This window comes from Neopelma chrysocephalum, unplaced genomic scaffold (genome assembly GCF_003984885.1).
Source record: "Neopelma chrysocephalum unplaced genomic scaffold, ASM398488v2 Primary Assembly neopelma1_292, whole genome shotgun sequence".
NCBI classification, from domain to species: domain Eukaryota; kingdom Metazoa; phylum Chordata; class Aves; order Passeriformes; family Pipridae; genus Neopelma; species Neopelma chrysocephalum.
Window position 1 is genome coordinate 18,158 of NW_020897954.1, and position 24,537 is coordinate 42,694.

A 24,537-nucleotide genomic window follows, 5' to 3' on the forward strand; every position below is an offset into this window, starting at 1 on the left:
AGTGTCTAGACACCAGCAGTGAGGTGGGTTGTCTCAGCCAGGGGCTGGTGCCAGGGAGGGACAAGCGTGGGCTGGTTGGGAGGAAGGAGGAGATGCACCATCCCAATTCAGCAGGTGAGAAGAAACACCCAGGTCAAATGTATATTTGGTATATATTGAGCTTGTCTGCCAACTCTTCCCACTCCTCAGCCGGCCAGCAGGCCAGTTTTGCTTCTTTGCAATCCACTGCCTAATTAACAGCCTGGCACTAATCAGTGAATGGACCTCCAAATCTGTAGCCAGCACTGCAGTCCTGGCAGGGGACAGGTTCCTGGCAGTCGAGTGCCACCTCCCTGGGTGACACAGAAGAGACTAGTTTGATTGCAGGGGCCCTTGGCAGCCGCTGCCCATTGTGTCAGATGTGAGGACAGAGTGGAAGGCCTGGCGGGGGAGATTTGGAAGACTCGGTCCTGCCGAGGGCTCTGCGGTCCAGTCCGTGGCCGTGCCCGGATCAATCTGATGCGGGAGGACACTCAGCCCGTGCGGTGCCGCGACCCGCGGCGCAGCGGGGAGGGGGATCCAAGGACCCGGTCAGATCCCCTCCACCGGGCATGGCGCCTCACCCTTCCCCATCCCACAACCTCCCAGGCTCCCCGATATCCGGGATCTCCACAGCCCGCACGGAACTCAACGCCAGCTGCTCGGAGGAGGTTTGCAGCGCTCTGTCTCCGCCCCCGGCCCTGCCTCCCCGCCGGCCCGTCCGTCCGTCCGGCTGCCCCCGCCTCTCTCCATCACAGTCACCCCTCAGCTGACGTAGCACTGCATCTCCCTGTCTGCCCGGACACCTCTCGCTCTGTCTTTCCATCTCTCTCTCCCTTCCTCTTCCATCTCCCCCTCCGTCAGTCGCTCCCTGCTGGCTCTGGCCTCGGTTCTGGTGAGTGTCTGCTTGATTGTGCTTCCCTTCATTATTCTGATCCTGTTCTTTGTGCGTTGTCCCTGTTTACTGGGGAGCTGGTGCCTCGTCAGTCCATCCCCCTGACCATCCCTCACCCCTGTTCCCCCCAGGACTTATACCGTATTTGCTCTGGCTGTCCACCCTGTCAGCATGATGGCAGGGTAGGGATGTTTCTGGTGCTTCCACCCTGACATCCCAGAGCAGAAACTGGGGAAATTGAGGCAAATGTGTCTGAACCAGAGACATTTATATCGAAGGGTTTGGGATGGAGGGCACTGCCTTTCACCTTCTGGCATTGGCCTGAAGACAGCCAGACATCACACCTTCCCCCCACTGCCTTTTGGGGAATTGCTCTGCAATCATGGAATACCTGAACCTGGCCTCATTTCTCTCTCCATCATACTCCCATTATTATCTGGACTTTCAACCTGCCCTTCCAAACTACTCCATGAACATATCCTCACAATAACTATTCCTAGTGCAGCTGCATTCACACAAAACTGTTTGTGATGGGTACCTGCCCATCCATCTGTTTCAACAAAAATTCTGATGTCTCTCTGATTGTCCACCCATACATCCATCTGTCCTAAAATTAGCCTTAAGTGCCAGTCCCTTCCATCCATCCACCCATCCATCCACCTATCCAGTCTTTCTTTCACACCTTCTCCCCTTGCTCTTTCTCATTTCTCTGATGAATGAAAAGCTGGACATGAGCTAGCAATGTGTGTTGGCAGTTCAGAAAGCCAACTGCATCCTGGGCTGCATTAAAAGAGATGTGGCCATCAGGTTGAGGGAGGGGATTGTCCCCTTCTGCTCTCCCCTCATGAGACCCCACCTGGAGCACTGTGTACAGGTCTGGGGTCCTCAGCACAAGAAGTCATGGACCTTGAAGAGAGTCCAGAGGAGGTCATGAAGATACTCAGAGTGCTGGAGTACCTCTGCTCTGGAGACAGGCTGAGAGAGCTGGGGACGTTTAGCCTGGAGAAGAGATGGCACTGGGAAGACCTTGTTGTGGCCTTTCAGTGTTTAAAGGGAGCTTATAAAAACAATGAAGTGCAACTTTTACATGGGCAGATACTGATAGGACAAGGGAGAATGATTTTAATGTAGAAGAGGGGAGATTATGTTAGATATTAGGAGGAAATTCTTCACCCAGAGGGTGGTGAGGCCCTGGCACAGGTTGCCCAGAGAAGCTGTGGATGCCCCATCCCTGGAAATGTTCAAGGCTAGGTTGGAGGGGGCTTGGAGAAACCTGGCAGGGGGCTTGAACAATCTTAAACCATTGATAATTCTGTGATTCTTCAAGATTCTCCCATGGTGGGGATGTGGTGCAGAACTCTGCATTGCAGAGACACTCCTGGTGACATCCCAGTGCTAATGAACAGGCATATCTGAATCTCTGTGTTTTCTCTGGCCGTGCACAGTGGGTTGAGGCTTCCCCCTATGTGTGTAGGAATGGGCAAATGACAAGGGATCATCAAATAGGGGCTGCCTGGTGTGGATCTCTCCTCTTACATAAGACCTTCCTTCTCTGCAGGTCTCCGGAAATGTGGCATCAAAGCTTTGGACTTCTAGGAAAATCCTACACCCATGACAGTGAGCTGGGGATCAGACAGGGATATCTGGGGGATGTGGGATGCTCCCAAAGTGGAACAAAGAAAGGAGGAGGTTGGGCAGCCTAAGAGGGAAATAGCTGGACTGGATCTTCCCAGAGTGAAACTAGGATGGGAACAATCAAGAGCATTTCCACAGGAAATGGATGGGAAACAGAGACCTGGAGGAAAAGGGAACCTGAGAGGATGGGAGGCAAACACTGTTCTATGCCAAGCTCACACTATACCCTTGCTAACATTGGTCTTGGTTTCCAGGGTGGGAGCAGCCAAATATTTGAAACAGTCCCAAGGACCTCTTTGTGTCCTTCATGTGTGCCTGATGGAAAGTTTGCATGTCTCTCTACAGCAACAGGATCCTTTTTGCTGGGGAAGTGGCTCTACATGCCCCTCTGCTCAGTACCTCTGTGTAGTGCTGTGGTAGATGTTGCTATCCAGGATTATGTGGCTGATGTGGCCTCAGAACTCACATACCAGAACAAGAGTCCCACCTCCACAGAAGTCCTCTTTGTCTTCCCCCTGGGCCCACAAATGTCCATATACTCCTTCCAGGCCTGCAGTGAGGATGCCAAGGTTCAGGCCATGCTGCAAGATGAGGTACCAGCATCCAGGGATGAATGGGTAAACCACCACAGGGGTGTGGGAGGAGCAATCCGTGGTCTGCCTGGTGATCAGCTTTCTGTCCTTCCCCTTCCCACCCAGGCCCAGCAGCTTCATGAGGCTACAGGGAGCTGGGAGAATCTGGAATACCTTCAGGATCAGTCTAGGTATCCAGGCAAGGTGTTTGCCTGCTTCCTGGGCACACTGTCCCCTGGCAGGGAGCTGGTCGTGACGCTACGCTATGTCCAGGAGCTGTCACGGGAGCCAGACGGAGCAACCCGGTTTGTGCTGCCACGCACACTGCACCCCTACACACAACTCTATGGTGAGTGATCCTACAAGGAACCTGCCACCCCAGTCACACATGAAAGGGCCACAGGATCTCCATGTATTTATGAACAGACCTGATGCAACTTCACTTTACATCTGTAGAGGACCCACATTTTTCCCCTGTGCAGCCCCCAGACAGATCCATGTAACTTTCCTTGTACCCCAGGAGGGGATCCATACCTCCCACACACATTTCCCATAAACAGACTCATGGACCCCTCTAAGCACCTCATTGATAACCCCCAATTCTCTCCATATGACATATATATGGATGCCAAATGCTGTCCACCTGCCCACTCCTGCAGGGACAGCCTGTGCCCTACCTAGTACCATGTTTCTCCTTGCAGCCTGGAACTGTCTCAGTAACCAGCTGCCCTACAGCCTGCTGCTCACCGCTAGCCTGCAGTCACCCCGTGGAGTGGCCAATGTCCAGGCCAACTGCTCCCTCACCCCTTTGATCTACACTGCCCAGGACCGCAGCACTGCACAGGTTTGCTCTCCTGAGTATAAGGATCCCAGGAGTAGCTGGGGATGTATGTCAACACTGAGAAACAGGGGATGTGATGAGAAACTGGGATCAGTGCCTGTGCTCCTGGTCCAAAGCTGGGTCTGGTCTCTCCTGTATATGACCACACATGTTCTTCAGGTGTCACTGGCTGGCAGCCCCCCAGGACAGCAGGATTTGGAGCTGCTGGTGTATTTTGGAGATCCCAGTGCAGTCAGTGCTGTGGTGGAGAAGGGAAACCCTGAGGCCCCTCCAGGTGAGTGCAGGTGGAGAGGGAATATGAGGGCAGCTCTGGCAGAAGGCATAGGGACACAGTGAGACACTGGGGATTCTGGGCATAAGAAATCATTGGACACTGGTTTGGGAATGGAAGGCATTCAGATGGAATCATTTGGGTCCTGGGTTGTCAGTGTGGAATGCTGGGGAAACTGTGGTGAGGTATCAGATACAGCAGGATGTGTGTAGGAAGTTTTATGTTAGAGCTCACTGGTCAGCTCTGTTGGAGACACTGGGTTGAAACATATGGGCTGTGCAATTTGTGGACAGTGCAGCAGTGTATTGAGGTACCAGTGTGGGGCATCACAGCCTCTGGGATGGGGGAAGCTGAAAGCACAATGAGAGTCAGAACCAGGATGAAGACGAGGGTCCCCATATGGCTTTTATCTCATTCCCATCTCCTCCAGGCTCCCTGCTTGGTGATCCCATGGTGTTGGTGACTCTGGCACCCAGCATCCCTGAGCCAGTGCCTGGGCAACGCCAGTCCGGAGAGTTCATCTTCCTCCTGGACACGACTTTTCTTGAGCATGCCCAGGTACCCTTGCAGAGCAGGGCCAGGGTGGAGGAGCAGGTTGACAGCTAGAGCAGGCACTTAGAGAGGGACAGAGATGTGAGTAGGGGCTGGTGGGACCTGAGATGGTCCTGAAATTTCTTGGGTGCCCAGGGGAGTTCAGGACACTGTCTTGGGTCATCCAGGGGAGTCCAGAGGTTTAGGAGGATGAGTCTATGGTCAAAGGTATCCATACCCCCCACAAGTGCCTCCCAAGACCTGCCTGCTGTGTCTTTCCACAGGACTCCCTGCTCTTCCTCCTCAAAAGCCTGCCTTTGGGCTGCTACTTCAACATCTACTGCTATGAAGCAGCATCTGTGGGCATCTACCCGTGAGCAAACATGGGGCAGACTGGGTGCTGTGGGGCTGGAAAGGGTCCTTGTGGGTATGGTTGGATACTGTGGGGCATGGCTGGGTGCTGTGGCACTGAAATGGGCACTATGGGGCAGAGTTAGATGCTGGAGGGCAGCTGTACATGCTCTGAAATTGGCTAGTGGATATGGGCTGGAGGGCATGACTGACTACTTGTAGGTCAAGGCTGGATTCTGGGATGGGATCTTGGCTTTATGGAATAGCACCTCTTGGGGTTCTGCTGAGCAGTCCTGTAGGAATTATGAAACAAGGTTTCTTCAAGAACTAGTATGGGGTAGGGACTTGTGGAGGAACCTGGGGCATAGCTGTGGGAAGTGCTGCAGGACGGAGTCTCAGGGAGAACTAGGGAGGGCATGGAGCTCCAAACATGCTGTGCTTCCTGCAGGCAAAGTGTTGAATATACTCAGGACAACCTGACCAAGGCCCTGTGGCGCATTTCTTCCACCGGCTCCAGTCTGGGTGACACCAACCTGCTTGAAACCCTCCGCTCAGTCTACAGTACCCCCCGCCCCCGTGGGCATGCACGCCAGGTCTGGGTCAGGAGCACGAAGGGGTGGAGGGGCAGGTGTCCTGGGGAGAGAGAGGACACCGTAGTGTGGGTGAAAGGACCCACCAGAAGTATACTGGTGTATGTCAGGGAATGGAGAAGTGGGTCTATAACTTTGGGGGTTTCTGTCCCTCAGTGAATAGCTCTCCCTGGAGTAGTTTTTGTACAGGGCGTCTCTCTCCTTGGCCCCCCTCTCTCCAGTTTAAGGGCTTGCTTCCTCCATTTTGGGGTCCCTGTGGAGGACCCCACTACTCATGTTCCCTGTCTCTCAGCTCTTCATCTTCATGACTGGGCTACCCTCTGACAAAGAAGCCATCACAGCTGAGGTCTGTCGTCATCGCAACAGCCACCGGTAATGGGGATTCTCTGTCCTGAGTCCTCCAGTTGCCCTTTGGTTGTCCAGTCATTTCCATCCCCAATGAGGGCCCCTGTGCATCAGTGCCTGTTCCAATCCTTGGGCTCCTTCAGTGTCCTAAAGAGCCTTCTCAGTCAACTCAGCTCTCCAGTGCCAAGACCCCGTGAGGGAGTCTTTTCTTACTACTCTCACAACCAAGGCATTCTTCCCAGAGTGAGCAGGGAGACTGAGGCACAGGGCTTGTCTACCCCAATGTGCCCCCAAGCTCTGCTCCAGCCCCATGAGACTGATCCCAGTTCTACCCCAAACCTCAGCTCTCCTCTGCCAGCTCCCTGCCTAACCTCAGCTCCAACCCAGTCCCTCACTCCCTGCTCTCCTTCCTGCTCCTTTGTTCTGCACCCTAGCTTTCTTCCCCCAGCTTTAACTCCAGACTATGTATCCCAGCATACTTGCACCCACCTCTGGCTCTCATTTCTGACATCTTTCCCTACTTTCCCCATAGGTGTTTCTCCTTCTACTTCTCTGAGGACAGCGCTGCCCTGGCTATAGCCCTGGCCAGGGAGACAGGGGGTGAAGTTACCTATGTCTCCTCCAACAACAGTACGACAGCTGCGGTAGGAACCCAGGAGCCCTAGCAGGTTCCCCTCTATTCCACAGACGTGCTGACTTCCAATCACCCCAGCACGTGAATTACCCACACACAGCAGTTGAGACCCAGCTGCCCTGGGAACCTGGGCACACAGACTGCCCCTGACTGTAGCCCATGGACAACCTGGGGGTCTGAGCTTCTGCACCACTATAACCCACAGATCTGGCTGTGCCCAGCGAATCCAGGTGGTGCAGGCTACTCCACACATTCTACTGTCCCCCACGGAACCCTGACACTGGGAGCCAAGTTGCTGCAAACTATGGTGTTCTGCCCTCTGTCCCCAGGTGTTGCAGTGCCTGAAGAGGGCCCTCAAGCCAGCAGCTGAAGTAGTCTCGCTGAGCTGGACCCTGCCACATGGCCTGGAGGTTGAAGTGCTGGGGGGTACTCCTCAGTCTATCTTTCAGGGTCAACACAGTCTTCTCTATGCCCAGATCCATGGACAGGCACAGGTGAGAGCTGGGACCACAGTCACCCTCAGCTATCTCCCAATAGCCTCCCAGTAAACACCAGTAATCTTTCAGTAATTTCCCAATATCCCCTAGTAACCATCTTGTGTCCCCAGTAACCTCCAGTAGCTTCCCATGTGTTTCCAGGATACAACGGTGGCCAAGGGGGTCATGACTTTGCAGTGCAGCCTGGAGGGCCAGGATGTCACTCACACGATTGAATTCCCACTGTGCTCACAGGGAGATGGGCGGTGAGAACCTATCCTCAGGGAAGATGCATTCCCCTCATTTCTAACATGGACTCCAACCAAGAGGGGGCATAGATAACTTGTGCATTTCCACCTTCCACACACCATCCCAAACCTTCAGAGAACCCAGGTGTCCAAGCATGCCCTCCTTCCCTTTGACCCCACAGGGATAGGACCCAGGCACTTGGGCACCACTTCCCTCCAGACAGACAAGGACCCAGGCATCCAGGTTTTCCCTCTGTCCATCCTCAGCCCTGAGGAGAGAGAACCCAAGTGTCCAGGCTCTCTCTCTTTCCTCAGTACAGAGATGATTCAGGTGCTCAGGCTTCACCCCACTCTGTTCCCAGGCTGGCTGGGCATCGTCTGGCTGTGAGGTCCTTACTGCAGAGATTGTTTCTTGAGGCTGCGAGTGGGTCAGGGGATGAACCCAGGCATCGTGCGGTAGAGATCAGCCTCGCTTCAGGGATCATCTGCCCCTTTACCAGCTATGTGGGCATTCGTACATCACGGAGGGTAACCTGGTACCGAGGTAAGGAAAGTCACCAGCAGAAAAGAGCTGGTGGGGCAGCTCCATGGGATGTCCTCATTCCACTGGAGCTGGAACCTCAGCCACAGGGCACTCCCAGGTTCCTGGGGCAGGCCCCATCACCACCAGGTGCTTCTTTCCCATGTGATTAATTCAGTCCCTTTTCCTGTTTACCCCCAAAGGGCCTCTGGCACTGTTGGCACCCTGCCAGTCATACATCCCCTGCCAGCTTGTTGAGCTTCCTGGCTCGTGTAAGGACTCTTCCTGCTATCCTGTGACCATCTGGGTCCCACCTGGCTGGCTGACAGCAGTGCATGAGTCATGGCGTGCCCTCCGTCGGCTCACCTGTGGCATTGCTGCCCTGCCCAACCGGGGAGCTTGCTCAAAAGGTATGGGGCCTTGAACCAGATGGGAGATGTAGGGATAATCCACTGTCTTACAGGAGGGTTATGGTGCCATGTCTTGTTCATGGTGTGGAAACCGATGAGTTTTGCCTTTAATCTTCCCTTAGTTACCCTTGTTGGGACCCCTGGTGGCCTAGTGGTTAGCATGCAGGACTCTCACCACTGCGACCCAGGTTCGATTCCTAGTCCCCTGGGCAGATGGAGCCCGTTAACCCTGTGAGGCCATCCATCTATGAGAAGGTCACTCTAAACAAACCTACGTCCTGAGGACTTCACTGCCATTGTCCAAGCTCACTTGGCCCTGGCAGATGAACCTTAGGATTACAGGGTGGGTTCAGTTCAGCGCAGGCTGTGTCTCACCTAAAAAATCCATTGCGCAGGCTGGAAAGGTAAAAGACCTTTCCCAAAATCTTCGTTCGCGAAGACTGGCCATTATTATTATTATTAGTTACCCTTGTATCTGAAAGTCCTTCAGTAAATACGAGGCCCAGCACAGGGACACCCAGGGAGGGGGCAGGGATGGTGCTGAACCATACACACATGTTTGAACAAAATGTGTTGGGGTGTATCAAGGGAGGTAGGTATTGGGACATAGCTGGGCAGGAATGCAAGAAGAGGCAATGGTCAAGGTTGGGGATGACTTAAGGGTGTCCAGAAGGGGCTATGGATTGGACTGCTTTGGAGACATGTGGGGGGGACTTTAGGCAGCAGGAAGCTGCCCAAAGGAGAGCAGAGATAATGTCCTGGGGCATTGCACAAGGGAGTAGAGTGGGGTCAACTTCCTGTGATTTTCCCAATATTCCTGTTCACATCTTCTCCCACAGCACATAAACCACTACCACCATCTATTTCTTCTCTCAAGTATGCGGATCCTACAGCATATGTGTTGCGCTCTCCAATTTTTTGGCCATGGTCCACTGAAGCCTTTGCTGAGTGTCAGAAGCTGGTAGCACTGCAGAATGAAGATGGCTCCTGGGCCCTCAGCTCAGGACTGGCCTCTGTGCTGGAGGTCAATGAAGCTGAAATCAAGAGAATGATGCCTGGTGAGGTAATGGGGGAACCCCTTATGTTGACAGTGGGACAGTGGGGCAGTGGGAAAACCTTGGCTGGTGGCAACACTGGCATCCCAAGGGACGAATGAAGGGATCAGAAACTATAAGCTACAATGGATGAGGGGAAGCAGTGAGGCGACAGGCGAGATATCGGCAGTGCATGGCAGTCCATTGTTTTCCTACAGGTCATGGAACCAAGCATTTGGGCCACAGTGCTGGCTGTGACCTGGCTGCACAGACCCAACAAGTGTTACCAAGACTACTGTGAACTTCTGGAGGCCAAGGCCGTGACCTGGCTGTGCAGCCGAGCTGGTGAGTCTTGACCGTCCTTTTCCTGCTGATTCCCTTCTCTGTCCAGTGGGACCTGTCTCATTCCTTCACAGGGCCGTGATTTCCTGCGGGCATGTGAAGAAGTCCTGTGTCCCCTTGCTCCTTCTATCTGTGGACTCTTCCCCCCTGCCTGAGCCATCTAGAGCCTCTGTCTTTCCCTGATTGCAGTGTCCCAGCTGGACAAGTGTCTGGAGGCAGCCAACAACCTCCTTGGGAGCAGTGCAAAGCCAAATATCTTCAGGCTCTGAGTTCACACATGCCTTGATACAGATCAACAGCACCTGCAGAAAGTATAACCCAAATTCACACACTGTGCTGGGATACCACTTTTGCTACCAGCTAGGGTCTTACATTAAAGATTAATTCTCACTGCTTATTATATATTATACTATTTGGACTGAACCTGTACCATGCTGAACTCCTCAAGAGAAAAACTCCAATTCGGCCCCTCCAAGTGTTTAGTCTGGGTGGAGGTGGCAGTGGGAAGGAAGCCCTGTCCTTCCTGAATTAGACTTCTGCAAAATAGCTACTGGGTCCCACAAAGGTGGTGCTTAGGGACATGGTTGGACCTAGTTGTGGACTTAGAAGTGCTGGTTTAACAACTGGACTCAATGATCTTAAGGGTCTTTTCCAAACTAAATTATTTTATGCCTATGGTTTCTGTTTTGACAAGAGAGTGCTTTGCACACCATAAAAGTGCAGTGTTTAGAGGTATCAACAGCAGGTACCATTGCAGAGGCTCACAATGAAGGACTCCTGCTGCACATCAGTTGCTGACCTCTTTGCTTTCCCCGGAAAGCCCAGCTTGTGTCAGGAACTCCCATATCTTTCCTTTGCCATGTAAACCAATCATTTTGGAAGTAAAACTCTCATCTTCATCAGAGTCAGCCCATCATAAGGCTTAAAAGAGCTCAAGTGACGTGAGACTGATTTGAAAACTATCAGTATGTTGGAGGTGGAACTTCAGGAGCTTTTGATTAACAAACCAGTCATGCAATTTACTCCCTCTGCCTCTGGGTCCTGAATTCATGGGTATCACTCCATGTTAGCAAAGTCTCTGCTTCACTTCCCAATAAACAGTGAATCTTCTGTAAGCCAAAAGGTGTGACATAGCCTTTATTTCTCTTGGGCCTATGATCCTTCCTTCTAGGGACCATCTATGATCCACCAGGAAGAACAGGAAAGGACGTCCCCATAGCTGTGGGGACCATATACACAAAATAAGGTGCTGCCATCCATCTTGGAAGAGCACAGAGTTCTAGGTTAGCAGGACAGGAGCTGAGGACTTGTCAGACTTTTTCTAGACATCTTTTATCTTGAATTTATTTCAGCTAGTGGCTGTAGCAACACTTTGCCCACCAGATACATGACTGATACCTACTTTATTCTAGCTGTAGCAGAAATGTTTTCGGGTGATTAATGTCAAACTTGGTTTTAGCTTTAACTTTTTAACTCCATTAGAGTTTATATCTCTGAAACTAAATGCTCTTCTCCCTTGAATATTCACCTCTGCTGTCTGGAGCAGACACAGCAAAAATGTCTCTGTGCACTCGAACCCGCCTCTTGCCTTGGAAGTCCATGGGGAGACATAGGAATCACCTTTCTCAGAGAGGCAAATGACATGGGGAACGTGCCCTCCTACACTCCTTGGGGTGTAGAAGGAGGAAAGAAGGGCACTGGGGACCTCACATTTTGGAGAGGTGAATCATGACTGTGATTAAATACCCATAGCTCAGCTTACTTCAGCCACCAACAAATGTATTGTTTATCCAGGAAGAGGTTTTGGGTTCTTCCCTCCAATAGGCTCCCAAGACCATTGGAAAGGCTGAAAAGGCAGCCCCAGTGACCCACAGCTGCCTAATTCTGAGATTATTAACCCCATTATTGTCTTCTGCAAGATTGGAGCTGAATGCCCTTCTCAGATCCTCACCAGGTTCTGCTGCAGCAGCTTAGAAAAGCCAGTGCTTGCTGCCCCACCTCAGTTGCTCTTTCTTAGAGCAGGCTGAAATGCTTTGGAGGTTTGGGGAAGGACAACCATTGCCCAAGATGTAGAAACAGTTTGCGTCAGCTCATAACTTCCACCCTCCACATAGACACACTTGTGCAGTGCTCCCTCCCTGAAATCCTAAGGGAAAGACACTCCAGGACACTGATTACATCCATAACATTGGAAATGGCACCCAGGTGCTTCAGGCCCGGAGCTCAATCTGTGGAAGGAAAAGTGAAAGAGCTAAACTTTTTATTGGCCTTCCTGTGAGAGAAGGGTTTTCATACTGAATAGGGAGGGAAGTGAAATGGGGCAGAACAGGTGACAGCAAGACCTGAGTCTTCATTTCCAGGTACTACCACAGGAGAGGTCCTCACACTCTTCATTCACAGTGTTGAATGAGGGAATCTCTCCTAATTGCACTTGTCATCAGTGTCTCCAGACTAAATTCATCCTGGCCTGGGAGAAAGGTGTATTAAACTTTGGGACCATCACCTTTTTGAGCAAATTATTCAATCTGAGACTTTTATGGGCCACCTGTGTGCTTTCCTTTAGCATCTCCATCTCCCTATAAAAGCTCAAAAGTCGTAGGGAGAAAATTAGCTTGAATATCATTGTGCTTATCCACAACTTTTATAGTTCTACACCTTTTTGCTTTTTCCTAGTGAATTTTCCCATACCAACATCTTCTTACTAGCAAGCTAAGACGCTATTGTTAGGTGAGGCTTCACTGAAATGCCAAATAACCTCGACACACTATGTAAATTGCGTAAGCCAAACCCCATCCCCCTGTAACTACAGCTGGGGGAAGGGAGGGCTCAGGTTTGTTTTGGTTATTTTTTTTTCTTTTTTTCTCTCTTTCCCTCGGCGGCTTTTGCTTTTGGCCGGACTCGGGAGCCATGTGAGGAAAGGGCGCTCCGAGTTCATCTTTTTGGCTGGATCAATGGTTTCTTCAGGTCCTGAGGAAGGTCCCAGTTTCCCCTCCGACCCCTCATGACCTGCTCTGCCCACGACCCACGGAGCCGCCTTTGTTCCCGGGTGAGAGCCCTGCGGTGCTTGCGGTGGGGCGTCACACGCGACCTCTGCTGTCACAAAGACTGCCAGTACCTTGTGGGGCGGTTCCCTTTTTTCGGGGGTGGGGGGTCTACCTGCTCGTGGCTGGACGGAGCGGCACCCGCGTCCAGCCCCGTGGCCAAGGGTGGGGCCCGCCCTGGGGTGTCGGAGCAGCGCCGTGACCGGACCCGCCATTGCCGTGTGGGGCCTGCCCGGAGCGCCCCCTGCCGGCCCTGGAGGCACTGCAGCACTTCCGATCCAACAGCGCCCCCTGCTGGTCGTGGTTATAACTGTACCAAAAGACAAAAAGGACTTAATTGTTTTCAGTAGGAGTTTCGTTACAGGATTATTGCTTGTTTTGTTGTGTTACCTAAATATATATATATATACATATATATTCTTTAGTCATTATTATAATCATCATGGCTAGGCTTCTATCCACACTTGGTACAAACGCGCTGATGGCTAAAAAGGCCAATGTGAGATAGACACATCCAGTTGCAAAAGGCACAGCAGAATGTCTCCTTAGGCGGTACTGGCAAGACACGGTTCTTTCTGCTTTGTCTTTGCTCCTCAAGAATGATTCTGCGTGTGTTCTCAAAAGAAGCAGCAGCATTATAGATAGTGTGTCTCCATGTCTCCTGATTGGAGGCCAGAGTAGACCAGTGATGATGATCAATGTGGTCAAAGCTGAGATATTGTTTCAGAGAGTCCTTGTATCTCCTCTTCAGGGCTCCTCTCTTGCGGCAGCCAGTGTCAAGTTTGCCATAGAGCACGATCTTAGGGAGGTGGTGGTCCTCCATCCTGGAGACGTGCCCTGCCCAACACAGCTGTGTCCTCAGCAACATGGCCTCAAAACTCTTTAGTAAAGAGCTGTTATTTTCCTTTTCCACACCTTTTCAACTGGAGCCTCTTAATTGCGAAGTTATAATTACTCAGAGGGAGGAGCTTGGTTTTTCTCATATCCCACCCTCCTTAGCAAACATTTCTCTCGTTAAACTGAGATAACAACATTGGGAAAACTCTTGGATAAAGTCTGGCCAGGGGGTTCTGTTCCTCATGCACGGGCGCTACGTGATACTTCTTTTCCACTTCATTCCCTGTTTACTCAGTTTCTTTCTGGCAACATGGATCACAGAGTCCCAAAGCCATAGTTAAAAGCTCAGAGGAACTTGGTACTGTAGTGCCAGTTCTTCTACTGGCAGAAGAAAGGGCATCTGACGTGATATGATATCAGCTGTGTGTCTTCCTCAGTTTTTGTCATGGCTCAGGGTTTTCAAATCATCCTACCTGACAGGTTGAGGTGTCTGGAGAAGATCTTTTCCTCCTGTGCTGCACTCCGAGGTGCTACTTTGCTGTGATCTCAGTAAGAAAAGCATTCAAACCCTGTAAACAGTAAGCAGTTTATTATATGGTGGGGTTTTCACTGATGATTTCCTTGCTACTCTCACTCCATGATATTTGAGCTGGCCTTGAGAAGCCCATGCTGGAGCAGGTGGATGGAGGAAGGAGGCTGTGACCCCGTGGGAGGCCCAAGATGGAGCAGGGTCCTGCTGGAGACCTGCAGCCCCTGGAGAGGGAAGCCCACGCTGGAGCAGGTTTTCCCCAGATAGGACTTGTGGCCCCTGTGGGGGACCCACGCCAGTACAGCTCATCTGTGAGGGACTGACCCCATGGAGGAGTGACCCACGGGACAGCAGGTTGGGAAGAACTGCTGCCCAAGGGGTGGACTCACACCAGAGAGGTCCATCAAGGACTGTCTCCCATGGGAGGGACCCCACGGGAGCAGGGGAAGGACTCCAACTCCTCTCTCTGAGCAGCGGCAGAAACAACAACTGACCGTAACCCCCATTCCCCGTCCCCCTGCACTGCTGGGGGGAGAGGAGGTAGACCATGGAAGGAAGGAGAGGTGGGGGAAAGGTGTTTTTCAGATTTATTTCTCACTCTTTGGCTTTTATCCTGTTAGTAATAAATTTAGGTAATATCCCCACTTTGAGTCTGTTTTACCCATGAAGGTAATCAGTGACCTCTCCCAGCTGTTATCTCAACTCATGAATCCTTAGCTGTTTTTTTCTCTCCTCTGTCCAGTTGCAGGGGGAGAGTGAGAGACTGGCTTTAGTGGGTACCTGGCATCTGGCCAGGATCAACCCACTACATCCCTCTAATTTCCTGCAAGTTTCTGTACTTTCAGTTTCTCCAGACAGCTTGTTATTTATCGTCCCTGTTAAGCCAGTTCTGCCTTTCCTGAAGAGTCGGCCCTTGTCCTGCATTTGTTCTATCGTTGATGTTATTGTAGGATCCATCCTACAACATGATAATTAGCTGGATGCACTCATAGAGCAGTTCAGCAAACAATGTTACCTTCTGTCTCACCAGAAAGAAGCCAAGTTTATTTGTGCTGGACCCTCTTTCACTTACTGTGAATCTGAGATTTAAATCTTCTCTTGCACATTAAGTTGCCTTTCTCCTGCTGATAGCAAAAAGAATTCTGTCCTTTACACCTGGGAAAAACTTACTGGGAGTAAATTCAGGCATAGCAGTTGAGCTGTTGAAGCCTGAGCAAATGCCCATTCCTTTTTTATTCCATAGAGAGTAATAGGTACCTCCATTGGTCAACTCATCTGTCTAGTAGAAAGGAGTGTTCCTAGGATGAGATCTCTCCAAGAACCCTGTCCTTTTCGTGCACTACGCATGGAGCCCCTAAAGGGAATGTGAATACAGCTTCATGTGTGCAGAACACTGCTTTCTCTCTAATAACATTGTCTTTCACAAATATTCCCTTGCTTGTAGGTGCCCTTTCTGACAAGAGGGGAAAAGAAAGACTGAAAACACTGCCTGGAAAAGGGGAATGGGAAAACCAGATGTCACTGAGAGAGTTTCTCCTGCTGGGATTCAGGAACACACCTGATTCCAGGTCCTTCTCCTCCTCCTCTCTCTCACTGTCTGTGCTCAAGAACATCTTCATCATTGTGCTGGTGGTGACACAGCAGCATCCCACAGCCCAGTGTATTTTTTTTCAGTGAAAATGTGCAACTTGGAGATCTACTAAACTTCCATCTAATGTGCCCAGGCTGTTGACTGGGGACGGGACCACCTCTGCTCAGGACTGTATGGCTCGGCTCTATTTCTTTGAACTTCTTGCAGTGTTACCTGCTGGCCACCATGTCCTAAAGTCAATACCTGGCCATATGTCACCCCATGCTGTGTACAAGCAGGATGAACTGGAAGGTGTGTTTCCAGCTGGTAGCTGGTTCTTGGCTTGCAGGAATGACTAGTTCCACAATCATCACATATGTCTCAAGCCAATTAAAGATTTGTGGCTCCAGCCCAACTGACTACTTCTGTGATTTGATCTCTTTATAGAGCTCTCCTCCAGTGGCACCAGGTGCTGCAATGATCATCCCAGACATAGTCTTGACAGTTTTGTTCACCCTGGCGTCCTATGTCTGCATTACAGATGCCATCCGGAGCATCCCATTGAGCACTAGGAGGCAGAAGGGTATCTCCACTGTGTGTGAGAAGTCAAAGCCTTTTCATACACCATTGTGGTCAGCATTTTGTAAGGCACATTTCTGTGGCCCTCAAATAGACAGAGATATTGTCTATTTGCTGCCTGGGACATCTTCACTGAGAAAACTGAACAAAATTTCCTTTTTTCTACACCATCCTCACAGCCCTGATCAACCCACTGTAAGTCTGAGGAACAGAGTGGTCAAGCAAGCCTGGAAAAGCTATCAGGGAAGCTGTTGTCTGCACTGAGAGTGCACACTATCTGTCACCATGGCTACAGAACTCCTATTTCTCCTCAAGACTGTAGGGTTGATGTGGAGGGAATATGTGATGTACCAGGTATGTCTCTGAAGGTGTCTGGCTTTAAATCTCTGGATGTTTGGGATATTAAAAAAAAAGGATGTCAAGCATGTGGCCTAAGGGTGGCAAGACAAATATCATAGAAAAACCTGATTAATAGTTTGTGAAACCCTTTGAAGTTTGGGAAGGAAAAACTTTCAGAGACCAAAACCCTTTGGTGTTTTGTTTTTGCAGGTGGAAATATTTGAAACTTCAAACGGAAGCTGATATAGCTGAGATAAAGCAAAACCAAAATGAGAAAAGTTTCTGCATGAAAGTTCTTAAGTCAGTTTGAACCAGGATCATCCTGTTGTAAAAAAATCCCTGGTTCTATGCTGAATCAAAATGAGTTGCTGCTTTTTCTTGTGAACAAGGTTAGCTTGCTATGGGCACTGAGGAGAAAATGAGGCTACACACACGCAGACTTCAATTTTGGGACTTGTCTACTCATCATTTTCGGTGTTCACCTTTTTTTCTCTCCTAAACAGCACCTGGTGTTTTTATTTTAGTCAATTGTAATTCCTGGGATCGTCCCAAACCAGTGCCTTGATCCCACACATTCACACTCACATCACGTGATGGCTGTGTTCAGCCACGAGAGAAAAACACACATTATCATGCAGACTGTTTGAAGTTGTTTTCCACTTTGAGACATAACATCCTCTCTGTCAAAGCACTTAGCCAAAGTCGATCCTCCCTTTTTATTCCAATTAACTAAATGCAGGTGCAGAGTGACTCAGCTTGTTCCCACAGTTTGCTTAATAAGCACCCAAAGTCTTTATAAGATTATTAATGCTCCCCTCCTTTGCATATGTTTATATGTAGATATCTGTCTTTATTTCTGCATATTTGTGCAGTTATATGCACAAAATATGCTCCTGGCCTATCCTGTCTGTCCTCAGCTGTGCTGCCTATTCATAATCATGCAGCAACCTACACTTCACACTGAAAATAGCTTTGGCTTTCACTTTCTCTTGGCACTTAAGGAATATAATGTTTTAACTCCCAGTGGAAGCTTTCAATTTAAGTGTCAAACAAATCTCAGAACATCCAGAGGCCATCACCCATGCCCTCCCATTCAGAGCAAGTGGATGTGCTCCTTCCGTGTCCAAGGAGTTCCTTCAGGAGAGCTGAGGTGGGAGCTAAGTGGGACAGAGCCTTTCATTTGTGAAACAGCAGCCTAAAGTTTGTTGAGTTGGTTCAGGAACAAGCTGCCGCTACAATATGACAATATACTGTGGTAGGAGTTCTCAGAACAGACAGGTTTGGGTGTCCTGTGAATGTGCAATGGAGCCACCTGAATATCTTCCCTCAGTCTGGAGCCACTCACTTTGTTTGACAATACTATGTGGAGGGGTTTAATGATATGCTGAGCATAGACATTGCTGACAGGTATTTATCTCCCTTCCTTCCTCAGAATGTATTTTTTATTTGGGATGATGGTTTTAACACTGATAGCTTGTTTACAAACGTGAATGTTTTCTTTCTATTTTTGACTTTTCATTATTCAGAAAAGCACTGGTGGCTACTGAAAGTAAATCAGGTCCTAAAGAGATCAAGACCTGTGAGCATTAGAACAAGAGAAAGACAACATTTCAGAAATATCTGTTGACCAAGAAATGTAGACTGTTTTCATGTATGTGTAATTAGATTGCATAATAGAAACAGGTATGAATAGAGACACGATGTGTCCACAACAATATATTAGTAAGGTGTTCCTATCCTTACTCAGAAGGTACTTAGCAAGGGAAGACCATGCTTTGTACTCCCAAGACAATTTAATGCTTATTTTAATGTGTGAATGAAATAACAGAGAAATTAAACAGTTAAATTATTATGGAGATCTCAAACCTTCTGGTTTCTTGGAAAGAAAAGTTATTTGTATATGTATCTATATGCACATATGTATCTATATGCACATATGTATCTATATGCACATACTCATGTATATCCATATATTTTCTCTTTCCTTCTCACGTAAAAAAACCCCCAAACCAGCAAAACCAAATCAACTTTGATCACTCCTTTGCTTGACACATTTATTCTTACAGAAATACACAAAGCAGAAGCAGAGGATGGAAAACCAGACTTCTGTGACTGAATTTATTCTTCTCAGTTTCCCCAGCCTGCAAAGGGTTCATGTTTTGCTCTTTGTGGGTGTCTTGCTAATCTACCTTTTGAATGTCATTGGGAATGTCATCATCATTGCTATAGCGGTAAATGACAACACTCTCCACAAGCCTATGTATTTCTTCCTTGGAAATCTCTCATTTTTGGAAATCGTCTACGTCTCAACCACCATACCCAAGTTTTTGGCCAGCCTTCTGAAGGTCAAGAAGTCTATCAGCATACCTGAGTGCAAAGCCCAAGCCTTTTTCTACTTTTTTCTTAGTGGTACTCAGCTTTTCTTCCTCACAGCCACGTCCTTTGATCGATACACAGCAATAGGCAACCCTCTCCACTACACCACTGTCATGAGTGGATGGGTGGCTTTGTGTCTTTGTACAATCTGTTCTGATGTTTAGACTGCCATTCTGTGGCCCCAACACCATCAATCACTTCTACTGTGACGTTAGGCCGCTGCTGGAGCTGGCGTGCACTGAAACCAACACACTGAACGTCTTGTTTGCTCTGCTGCTGCTTTGGTTTGGTTTAGCACTTCCTTTTTGACCATTGCCTCCTACTTTGGCATCATCTTTACCATACTGAGGATCCCATCTGCTTCTGGGAGACAGAAAGCTTTCTCCACCTGCATTGCACACCTGATTGTGGTCATCATTCTTTATGGGACAGTTGTGTTCCTTCATGTCAGCCCAGGAGGTCAGGTCTCACTAAACATAAATAAAGTGGTCTCCATTCTGAACACTGTTGTAACACCACTGCTGAATCCTTTCATTTATACCTTGAGGAACAAAGAGGTAAAGACTGCCTTGAAAAAATTTGTGATGAGAAATAAAATATTTCAGGTTAAAGAATGAGGGCTAAAATTTGACTTTTCTACAGGATCCTGTAGCAAATTGATTCTAGAAGCCTCTTTGGGAAGTGGATATCAATAATTTTTATAAAGAAGGAAGATGATTTAGATTATGATTAGGCAGCATACCTGACTATGGACAATATTTGACCTATGTACTTAGGCCTGTTCATCCATTTGTTTATTCTCAGATTATGCTCCAAGTATTTTCCAAAGACTTACTATATTTATTATCCATCAAAGCAAAAATTAAAAAGAAAAGGGTATTTATTTCTTACCATGAAAGAGAAGTCTTACGATTACAGAATTTAATTCTTCTAAAATTAAGACGTTGAGGCGTTTGTGTTCATGTTTGTTGTGGCTCCACTGACCTTTAACATAGCAAAATCCCCATAGGTCAGCATAAGCAATCCTACTTCTTAATAATCTTCTGCATAATTCATGTGATTTATGTGATTGCTATACAGTGCCTCCCTAATTTCTGTTATATTTATCCTAATCGAGAATATTAATTGTCTCATTGTTTCAAATGATAGTATGTGTAATTTGAAATATTTTATTTCCTTTAATTAATCATTGTTTCAAAGTAAATAAAGATTCCAACAAAATGTTTCCTGTATGCTTATACTAATTTCAGCTAAAGGGTAGGTATCCTCATTTACATAGTCCCCTTAGTCTCTCTTCTCAGTCCACCTTTAATTGAAAAACTCAGCTGATATTCATTGTTCTCATAAGTAAAGGTAGGGAGAAATTTGGCCTTTTGTTCTAAAGTAAATCATATTTCCTTGGAGGAGGAAAAAACCTCAAACCACTTTAAAATTATGTCTAGAATTTTTATACCTCTCTAGGGATTTTTATTTGCATTTCTATCCTTGGAAACCTTCCACTCAGTAGGTAACAACCATGAAGAGTCTTTGAAAGTGTCTAATCACTGAATATATTAGAGATTTGAATATTGATGAAAATGCTGACCTTAGGCCTTGCCTCTCTCAGTATCTCTCTGCTACCAGCACAAGCACTTTCAGAGGATATGCCAAAATATACAGATAGGTAGTGCAGAAGGGAGTAAGTGAGGGGTCATAGACCGAAGTATTTACTGTTTGCAACCTAGGAAAGAAAAGGGATGAAGGAATGGTTTTGATTGTATGGTTATTTTTATTTCAACAAGTAATCATTTAAAATAAAAGTTTTCTTTTAAAGTAATGAAGTTGAGCAAGTTTGTCCAGCATGAGCTGGCTTGCTCCCAATGTTGAATAAGCAAATACCTTGCTGCTTATAGATATAAAAGTCTCTGAGTAGTTAATCATTCTGAGGATTTTCGGCATCACCATCATCTCCAGCAGCTCCATAGATTGGTGATTTCTCCCACCCAGTGGCTAAAGCCAAGCCTGGAGGTCTGGGGTTTTCTTCCCAAGTCAATGGCCATGACTGCTATTTTCCTGTTTGCAGGCTCAAGCAGTGGTGTATGCCATGGACATAGATGTACAGACTCAAAAGGACACCAGTGAGAGTCCTGAACCCCTTGTAACATTAGTCCACATTACACATTCTTTCACAAATTGTAAGGCATTTCTGTTTTCCAGCATTTCCCTTCCAATACCCCTTCATTTCCATCAAATCATTACTTTACAGCCAAAATCATGACTGACAGCAGCGACCTGTTGCTTAGTGATGGTCCTGTGCGTACTTTGATAATCAACTCTTTTTATCCTCCCAACTACAAAGTCCAACCACCAGGACTGGTTTATTTTGTACAGGGTGTGCCATGATTGTATACTGACTCATTGGCACAGATGTCAATGAAAGAAAAACAATCAGGGGTTCCGGTGACTACCTGACTTCAGCAATATGATTTTTTTTACCTCCGTACCGATCTGTGCCTCAGCTGTGAAAAGACTGTACCAAGACTGCGGACAGATTTGAAAGACTCAAGCAAGTTAGAGAGGAAATGTCCCCACCCCAGCTAGTATCGACCAGAGTCTCTGCAACTGGGAGCAAGAGCAAGAGCCCCCTGCTCAAGAGAGAGGTTACCATGAGGTAACCTGTGGTTTTACCAACATGACCACAGAGAGGATATGCTGCCCCAGCAGCATGGGTATGTGAGTTGAGAGGAAGGACAACCACCTCAGGAAAGTCTTCAAGGATAAATGCCGCTCCGATTTCCAATGGGCAAGTCCACAAACAAAGTAGGAGGGCTAATGTTACTTCCAATCCTCTTGAAGGGACCTCCAGCTCATATTTTCTAGAAACGAGCAGCAAGTACTATGACCAGAACAAGAGGGGCTCTGCCTCCAGCCAGGCAGAGGAAAGGGACAATTGGATCTATTGGACTGTGTGGGTCTGATGACACTTCTGATCCACAAGAGTATAAGGCTTTGGTTTGACACCAGTACACAATGCACCCCGATGCCATCAAGAAATGTAGGGGTAGAATCCATCTCTCTTTCTAGGCTGACAGAGGATCCCAACAGCTGACCACACTGGAAGCTGAAGTGAGCCTGACTGGAAATGAAACATCCCCTTGTGACTGCTCCAGAAGCCCCATCTATCCTGGCATAGATTACCTCAGGAGAGGGTATTTCAAGGACCCAAAAGGACATTGCTGGGCTTTTGGGATAGCTGCTGGAGACAAAGGAACTTAAACACTTGAATACCTTGTCTGGTCTCTGAGAGGACCCCTCTGCTGTGGGACTGCTGTGGGTTGAAAAGCAATGGGTCCTGATTGCTACCACAACAGCGCAATGTCGGCAATACCCCATTAACCGGGACACCACGATCCCCAGCCAGGACATGATTCATGAACTGGAGTGCCAGGGAGTGGTCAGCAAGACTTGCTCCCCCTTTAATAGTCCTGTATGGCTAGTGCATAAGTCCAGTGGAGTGTGGAGACTGACAGTGGACTATCATGGCCTGAATGAAGTCACACCACCACTGATGCCGCTGTGCCAGACATGCTGGAACTTCAGTACGAGCTGGAGTCCAAGGCAGCCAAGTGGCACCACTATTGACATTGCTAATGAGTTCTTCTCCATTCCTTTGGCAGCAGAGTGCAGGTCACAGTTTGCTTTTACTTGCAGGGGTGTGCAGTACACCGGAACTGACTGCCCCAGGGCTGGAAAGACAACCCCACCATTTGCCATAGTCTGATCCAGACTGCACTGGAAAAGGGTGAGGCTCCAAAACACTTACGGTACATTGATGACATCATTGTGTGGGGCAACACATCAGAGGCGGTTTTTCAGAAAGGAGAGAAAGTTATCCAGATCCTCCTGAAGGTTAGTTTTATCATAAAACAAAGTAATATTAGGGGTCCTGCCCAGGAAATTCAGTTTTTGGGAGTAAAATTGCAAGATGGACATCATCAGAATCCAATGGATGTGGTCAACAAAACAGCAGCTACATTGTCACCCACCAGCAAGAAGGAAACACAGGCTATCCTGGGCCCTGTGAGTTTCTGGAGGATGCATATTTCAGATTACAGTCATATTGTCAGCCCTCTTTGTCATGTGATCTGGGAGAAGAATGACTATAAGTGGTGTCCTGAACAACAACAAGTTTTTTAACAGGAGGTTGCTCATGCAGTAGCCCTTGGGTCAGTCAAGACAGTACAGGATGTAAAAAATGTGTTCTACACTGCAGCCAGGGAGAATGGTCCTTCCTGGAGGCTCTGGCAAAACGTACTTGGGGAAACTTGAAAACGACCCCTGGGGTTCTGGAGTTGAGGATACAAAGGGTCCAAGGCCTGTTACACCCCAAATGAAAAAGAGATCCTAGTAGCTCATGAAGGGGTTTGAGCCACTTCAGAAGTGATTGGCACCAAAGCACAGCTCCTTCTGGCACCCTGACTGCCAGTGCTGGGCTGGATGTTCAAAGGGAAAGTCCCTTCCACACATCATGGCACCAATGCCATGTGGAACAAGTGGACTGCTCTGATCACGCAGCGAGCTTGTATAGGAAATCCCAATCGCCCAGAGATCTTGGGGATCATCACAAATTGGCCTGAAGGTGAATATTTTGGTCTGTTCTCAGAAGAGAAGAAGATGACACATGCTGAGGAGGTCCCACCAGGTAATCAGCTATCAGAAAATGAAAGGCAACACACTCTCTTCACTGATGGTTCCTGTGCTATTGTAGGGGCACATCAAAAATGGAAAGCTGCCCTATGAAGTCCGCATGATGAGTTGCAGAAGCTATTGAGGGACAAGGTGGATCAAATCAGGTTGTAGAGCTGAAGGCTGCCCAGCTGGCTTTTGATACCACAGAATGAGAGAAGTGACCAACATTGTGCCTCTCAACTGACTCATGGATGGTGGCAAACACTCTGTGGGGGTGACTGGACCAGTGGAAAAAGATCAATTGGCACAAAGGTAAACTCATCTGGGCTAGAGAGTTGTGGCAAGACATTGCTGCCTGGGTAGAGGAGTTAGCTGTGACAGTCTGTCATGTAGATACAAACTAACCTAAGAGCTGGGCTAATGGAGACCATCACAACAATGGAGAGGTGGATCATGCTGCCAAGATTAAAGTGTCTCAGGTAGATCTGGACTGACAAAATAAGGGTGAATTATTTCTGGCTCAGTGGGCCCAAAACATCTCAGGTCATCAGAGTAGAGATGCAACATCCAGATGGGCTTATGATCGAGGGGTGGATTTAACCATGGATTTAGCCATCTCCCAGGTTATCCCTGACCGTGAAAGGTGTGCTGTGATCAAACAGCCAAGTGCAGAAAGCCCCTTCGGTGTGGGGGATGATGATCAAAATATAAGTCTGGGGAGGCCTGGCAGATTGATCCCATCGCACTCCCCAAACCTGCCAAGGCAAGGGCTACGTGCTGACAATGGTGGAGACAAACCCTGGATGGTTGTGGACACTCCCTGTGCCTCATGGCACTGCCTGGAACACCATCCTGGACCTGGAAAATCAAGTCCTTGCTGACATG

General features: G+C 48.4%; 2 protein-coding genes and 1 long non-coding RNA gene across 11 annotated transcripts; 2 read left to right on the forward strand and 1 right to left on the reverse strand.

Moving 5' to 3' along the window:
• Positions 1 to 795: 795 nt before the first annotated feature.
• Positions 796 to 10,824, forward strand: LOC113978131 (von Willebrand factor A domain-containing protein 5A-like). 9 transcript variants are annotated; one of them, XM_027704838.1, is made up of 17 exons: positions 810 to 913; positions 2,472 to 2,530; positions 2,894 to 3,469; positions 3,822 to 3,964; positions 4,121 to 4,235; positions 4,663 to 4,790; positions 5,048 to 5,136; positions 5,563 to 5,707; positions 5,997 to 6,076; positions 6,582 to 6,693; positions 7,013 to 7,177; positions 7,304 to 7,425; positions 7,770 to 7,951; positions 8,131 to 8,337; positions 9,177 to 9,400; positions 9,590 to 9,716; positions 9,903 to 10,824. In XM_027704838.1, the coding sequence occupies exons 2-17, from the start codon at positions 2,482 to 2,484 to the stop codon at positions 9,980 to 9,982; spliced, it is 2,544 nt and encodes an 847-aa protein (XP_027560639.1). In that variant the 5' UTR covers positions 810 to 913; positions 2,472 to 2,481; the 3' UTR covers positions 9,983 to 10,824. The 9 variants fall into 9 exon arrangements, with proteins under 9 accessions (XP_027560642.1, XP_027560639.1, XP_027560638.1 ...); XM_027704837.1 differs by having other exon boundaries at positions 2,894 to 3,141; positions 3,247 to 3,469; positions 3,822 to 4,235; XM_027704841.1 differs by having other exon boundaries at positions 796 to 913; positions 3,822 to 4,235.
• Positions 10,825 to 11,956: 1,132 nt separating this feature from the next.
• On the reverse strand, positions 11,957 to 12,860 carry LOC113978133. The gene is made up of 2 exons (XR_003537501.1): positions 12,829 to 12,860; positions 11,957 to 12,180 (listed from the first exon to the last, which is right to left on the reverse strand). It is a non-coding gene; the product is annotated as an uncharacterized LOC113978133 (long non-coding RNA).
• A 5,838-nt stretch (positions 12,861 to 18,698) lies between these two features.
• LOC113978134 (olfactory receptor 6X1-like) lies at positions 18,699 to 19,601 on the forward strand. Its single transcript, XM_027704844.1, has 3 exons — positions 18,699 to 19,017; positions 19,103 to 19,247; positions 19,280 to 19,601. Exons 1-3 carry the CDS (start codon positions 18,699 to 18,701, stop codon positions 19,599 to 19,601), a joined length of 786 nt encoding a protein of 261 aa, XP_027560645.1.
• Positions 19,602 to 24,537: the final 4,936 nt, after the last annotated feature.

Coding starts and splice junctions, on each gene's coding strand:
- LOC113978131 (XM_027704841.1), top strand. CDS start 2,482: ATGTGGCATCAAAGCTTTGGACTTCTAGGAAAATCCTACACCCATGAC. Junction 2,531..2,893: donor AAAATCCTACACCCATGACA/GTGAGCTGGGGA, acceptor GTCTCTCTACAG/CAACAGGATCCTTTTTGCTG. Junction 5,708..5,996: donor CCCGTGGGCATGCACGCCAG/GTCTGGGTCAGG, acceptor CCTGTCTCTCAG/CTCTTCATCTTCATGACTGG.
- LOC113978134 (XM_027704844.1), top strand. CDS start 18,699: ATGGAAAACCAGACTTCTGTGACTGAATTTATTCTTCTCAGTTTCCCC. Junction 19,018..19,102: donor TTTCTACTTTTTTCTTAGTG/GTACTCAGCTTT, acceptor CACTGTCATGAG/TGGATGGGTGGCTTTGTGTC. Junction 19,248..19,279: donor ACCAACACACTGAACGTCTT/GTTTGCTCTGCT, acceptor GGTTTGGTTTAG/CACTTCCTTTTTGACCATTG.